Raw genomic sequence first — 5,000 nt, forward strand, 5'->3', positions numbered from 1 at the left:
AACAGTCAATACTTTTGATTACATATATAAATGTTTTTTTATTATTATTATTATTTTGCCTAAGCCTTTGCTGTATTTTATAATTTCACTGAACCAATTTTACCAAAATCAAACTTATTTCCTATCTATCCAAGTGCAATGATATGGTTGTTTTATGTACAGGAGATCTTTTCTAACAAATGGTTCAGGACCTTGCTTATACAATATCATTGCTATACGTCACATATTCTGAAGTAAGCTCAGTTCATTTGATTCTTGTCTTACATTTTACTCCTTATAACTGTCAGTTAAAATTTAGATCTCAAATCCACAAATACAGTGCTAAGAGAGATAGTTATTTTCTAATATTTCTCATTTGAAAAGCAGCCTTTAAATTTGTGATTTTCAGCAGTAGTTGCACTATATTCAGTGGATATTACTCATTTTGATGTGATATTATCATCAGCTGTATTGTATATTATAGAGCCATAAGCTCTTAACTTTCCTATAAATTTATTCTCATATTTTCTTTGGTTACTTCTCTCGCAATGTAGCATCAGTCAGTTTTATTCTTATGTCTGTCTTACAATCTTCAGAGTTTTGCTTTCCTATATAACTCACTTCTCTCAAGAGTCTTTCCATGTACCAGTGATACAAGTAATACCATATTCCAATATTTTTATTGCTATTAACAAATGTTTTGTGTGTGCTGTATCATCATCTATTGAAATTATGTACTTACTTTAGAGCTTAATGGATCAAATATCATTTGTCTTAAGACTTTATTATCTTTTGATAGGCTAATCCAAAGATCAGTCAACATAATGATGAATGGTATATTGTCTTTCTGATTGTGTACCTTCCTGGAGCCCACAAAAATAAAAAAGAAGAAAGTTAATGCCAACCTTTCTTTGTCTGTCAAATTCCAAGTGTTTGTAAAAGTATTCAGTATGAAGCAAATGCCATAACTGAAAAAGAGAGACAAAAAATATGAAAAGTAAGCTGAGCTTATATTGTAATTTATGAAGACTTAGTCATCATAACAAAAAAAAAAAAGCCCAAATTTACTTGCAACTGCATGTATCAAAATCTTTGTCATAGTCAGTCCCTAATTTTGTTATCAACCTACTTTTTCTAGTATGTTCATTTTTATATTGGCAAAAAAAGCTTTTGAAAATTATTATATCAAAGGAAGACATTCAGATAATGTTTTGATCATATATAACAAACTTAAAAGGCTTCTTACCAAGGCTTTTAAGAATAATGAGAATAAAGTCATCTAAGTATGAATAAACTTTTATACTGTCAAAAATTTTTGCATGTGTACATAATTGCTGCATTTTTTATGAGATCAGTTTATTTTACTGTGTCTTCATTTATGGAAGCAAATAGCAGTAAGTTTCAAGAACAAAAATTACGAGTACATTAGACAGTGCCCCAAACAATGGATATCTACCCTTTTGTTTTTATCATTTTGACAACAATATCAGATATTTAAACCTGCGCCTGTTCCTCATATCCTTTCATATGTAGTCCTTGCACCACATCCTTGATCCTTGAAGCTTTATCCCTTCTGTGTTAATCTGGATAGTACAATATGAACATTTAGGAAACATACTTAGGTAGGTTACAGGGTGAAGAACACATCACGAAAACTGTGGTTCAGTTGTGGCTGATGACCCCATGGTAGTCTCTGTCCACCACCCTCCACATCCCAAGCATGTTCTGCTAATAATCACTACTTAAACCAACTATATGTGTATATATGATTAATATAAAACCTGTGATTAAATTTGCTTTCATTACTAGTAAAAAAAAAAAAAAAAATAGTGTGGTTTCTAGTAAACATAAATTTTATACATTAGCAGTTTTTTCATAATTTATTTTTCTCTTCAGTGTAAAAGAATAATTGGACCTGATTTTCATGCAAGTTTTTTTTTTGTCAAAGTAAATAATTTATATCTGCATGGCAAGTGATCATTTTTTTGTAGAGATTCCTTGCATGATTGTTTAAACTTGCATTGCATCAGAGTGTAACTTTAGGCGATGTTGCAGCTTTTCTCGCTTGCGCTAGTACTGTTTGTACCTAGACATGGACGATGGTTTATACCTGTTTAGTGGCAGGCAGCAGCCAGGGTCCCAGAGTGGCAGGTGTGGGGGCTGCAGCATCGCTTCATTCCCTGCTGCCTGGCATCCCACTGACTAACATCTCTGCCACAGGGAGCCTCAACAAACATGGGATGCTGCCAGCCAGTGCTCGAGGGTCAGAAAGATCCTTACCCACAGCGACACTTCGAGATGACCGTGATCATAGTGGCTACTTTAGTGACCGTAATGACAGTTATGGGAGTCGACGTGATTTGTATGATCGTGGCTATATGAGTGATCATGAACGCAGGTAAGTTTTTATGTGTATATAGATTTAAGCTTAAATGATTTGGAAGTTACAATAATGCAAAATTATTATAAAAAAATAATATTGATGAGAATTATGATTATTTAATTTTCATTTCTTAGTATTAAAATTTTAACACTGAACATGCAGTCTAATTACAGCCTCTTTGTAATGGAATTTTGTATTTTTTCACTTTTATATTCAAGAGCAAAGTTAAAGCACTGAGTATATCAGAATTTTAAAGGAAAGTTGGAGCAGATATTCTCAAGTATTACTGTACTTTGTAAATGCCGCATGTGGAGAAAGATTTTCTAACATCACTAGTGCGAACCTGTAAGGATGTTACTTTGGTCTGAGTTTCTATAAATGTAAATAAAGATGTAAATAATGAAAATGCAGAACCTGAGCTGAGAAGGTATTTATTTTCATTAATATCCTACTGAAAGTCAGACAGCAATTTTTTTTTTTTTTTTTACAGTAATACAGCTGTAATCAGGCCCAATTTTTACTTAGTAAATTGCAGGATACAAAGGTATTCCTTTTCTTATAAGTCATATTCTTGCTTGGAAATTTCTGTAGTGATAAGACAGTTCAGCTAAAATATTAATGTCTTTTTTTCCCTTTGCATTTATATATTTGATTTATTTCCTGAATATGAATAGAATATTCTGGTGAACAAAATCTACCAAAGAAATAACTACCCGAAATTATTCCTTATACTTTAAATGGGTAAGATGATATGGATATTTTAGGAGAGGACTAGTGAAACAATGGCTTGATTGCTTGTTTAGAGTTGTCTCAAGGAGATAAGGAAAAATCCAAGGTAATTGAAATTTCACTCCAAGTTGCTGCACTTACAAAGTTCCAGTCACTTAGAATTCTGCATTTTTTATCTTTATTATTATTTTTTTTTTTATGTTTGCTCTTGCACTGTGACCATACAGGATAGCATCAATGCATTCAAATATGTGTATAATGGCCATGCCACAATTTCAAATCAAATGAGTAGGAACACATTAAGTGATCTATCTATCTAATTTGTGTTCCATGGACATCATAATAGTCAGTGTTTGGGTATGTTACTTCAAAAGGATTCTGAGATGCATTTAAAATGAAAATACAAATGGATGATAAGATTTATCAGATCCTAGACAACCACAATATCAAACCACATCCTATCTTTAAGTTATTTGAAGCATGTGTGACTGGGGTTCGGCTACACCTGAAGATAACTAGGCCAGCCTTTAATATAGATTGTCTTTATAGTCAAACGCAATTGCAAATTCTTGGCTGCAAAGTATTTATAGTTTCATTTTCCCTTAAAAAGACATAACTTAATAATCTGATTATGGGCAGACACAAAGTATTGCTACTCATTTGCAGTAAACCAATTTATTCCCTGGTGACTTCATTATTTACTAACCTGTAGATGATATACAGGTTTATTTTTTATATTCATTAACAGGTTCTATGATAGACAAGATAGCATCCGGTCTGGCTACATGAGTGACCGAGAGCGAGGCTACACCAGCGACAGGGACTCACGTGGCTACATGAGTGACCGTGAGAGAGGCTACATGAGTGACCGAGAACGGGGTTACATGAGTGACCGAGAGAGAGGTTACATGAGCGATCGTGAGCGAGGTTACATGAGTGATCGCGAGAGAGGCTACACAAGCGACCGGGAAAGAGGCTACACAAGTGATCGAGAAAGAGGCTACACAAGTGATCGGGAAAGAGGCTACACGAGTGACCGAGAAAGAGGTTATACCAGCGACCGTGAGCGAGGTTACATGAGCGACCGAGAGAGAGGCTACATGAGCGATCGTGAGCGTGGTTACATGAGTGACCGCGAGAGAGGCTACATGAGTGACCGAGATTCACGAGGCTATGCAAGCGATCGTGAAAGAGGCTACGCCAGTGACCGTGGCGGCTACGGAAGCGACCGAGAAAGGGGCTACTCCAGCGACCGCGAGCACAATGCCCTGGTTACTCAGGCCTCCATGGAGAGTGCAGACTCGCGACTCTGCTACCTCACGTCTTCGGAGGTAAGTACCTGAATACACTTTATGCCTGTGTTGGGCTCATGTTTAAAAAAAGACTTAGAAAACACCTTAATTAACTACAAGCTTACTGTGTTGTGGATCTGTGAATGCTCCGTAAGTTGAGAAAAGAGGGTGAAAACAGTTAAAAGAGAGAGAGAAAAAAACAACAACAACCAATTCGAAAAGGAAATAAATGGGTCTTTGGAAAAAATGTATATTGTACTTCCTGAGGATTTTTCTTCGTCGTCCATGTTCCCGGATGCTGTAGATGGTGGACCTCGGACTTTGGAAACGGGTCGCGATGCACTCGAGAGGAGAGTACGTGGGATGCTGATCACTGATAAGGCGCAGGTGTGTCCCGGTGACGTTAGGGTCTTTGTCACGGTCGCGACTCTTGGTGTAGGATAACGAGGACGTGATCATGGAAAGGATTTGTGTCAGCTGAAGAAGCAAGAGGATTGTCATGTCTCCTCTCTCTCTCTCTCTCTCTCTCTCTCTCTCTCTCTCTCTCTCTTCTCTCATCTCTCTCTCTCCTCTCATCTCTCTCTCTCTCCTCTCATCTCTCTCTCTCTCTCCTCTTT

At 36.3% G+C, this 5,000-nt stretch overlaps 1 protein-coding gene across 8 annotated transcripts in view; it reads left to right on the forward strand.

Moving 5' to 3' along the window:
- The window catches only part of LOC119580130, a 269,343-nt gene that overhangs the window by 23,955 nt on the left and 240,388 nt on the right, over positions 1–5,000 (forward strand). For all 8 annotated transcript variants that reach the window (XM_037928084.1, XM_037928077.1, XM_037928080.1 and 5 more), the window contains exons 5-6: positions 2,200–2,377; positions 3,840–4,422. In XM_037928084.1, the coding sequence (XP_037784012.1) occupies positions 2,200–2,377; positions 3,840–4,422 (761 nt within the window). The remainder of the gene's footprint in view (positions 1–2,199; positions 2,378–3,839; positions 4,423–5,000) is intronic.

The sequence above is a fragment of the Penaeus monodon genome, chromosome 13, assembly GCF_015228065.2.
Source record: "Penaeus monodon isolate SGIC_2016 chromosome 13, NSTDA_Pmon_1, whole genome shotgun sequence".
Taxonomy (NCBI): Eukaryota; Metazoa; Arthropoda; class Malacostraca; order Decapoda; family Penaeidae; genus Penaeus; species Penaeus monodon.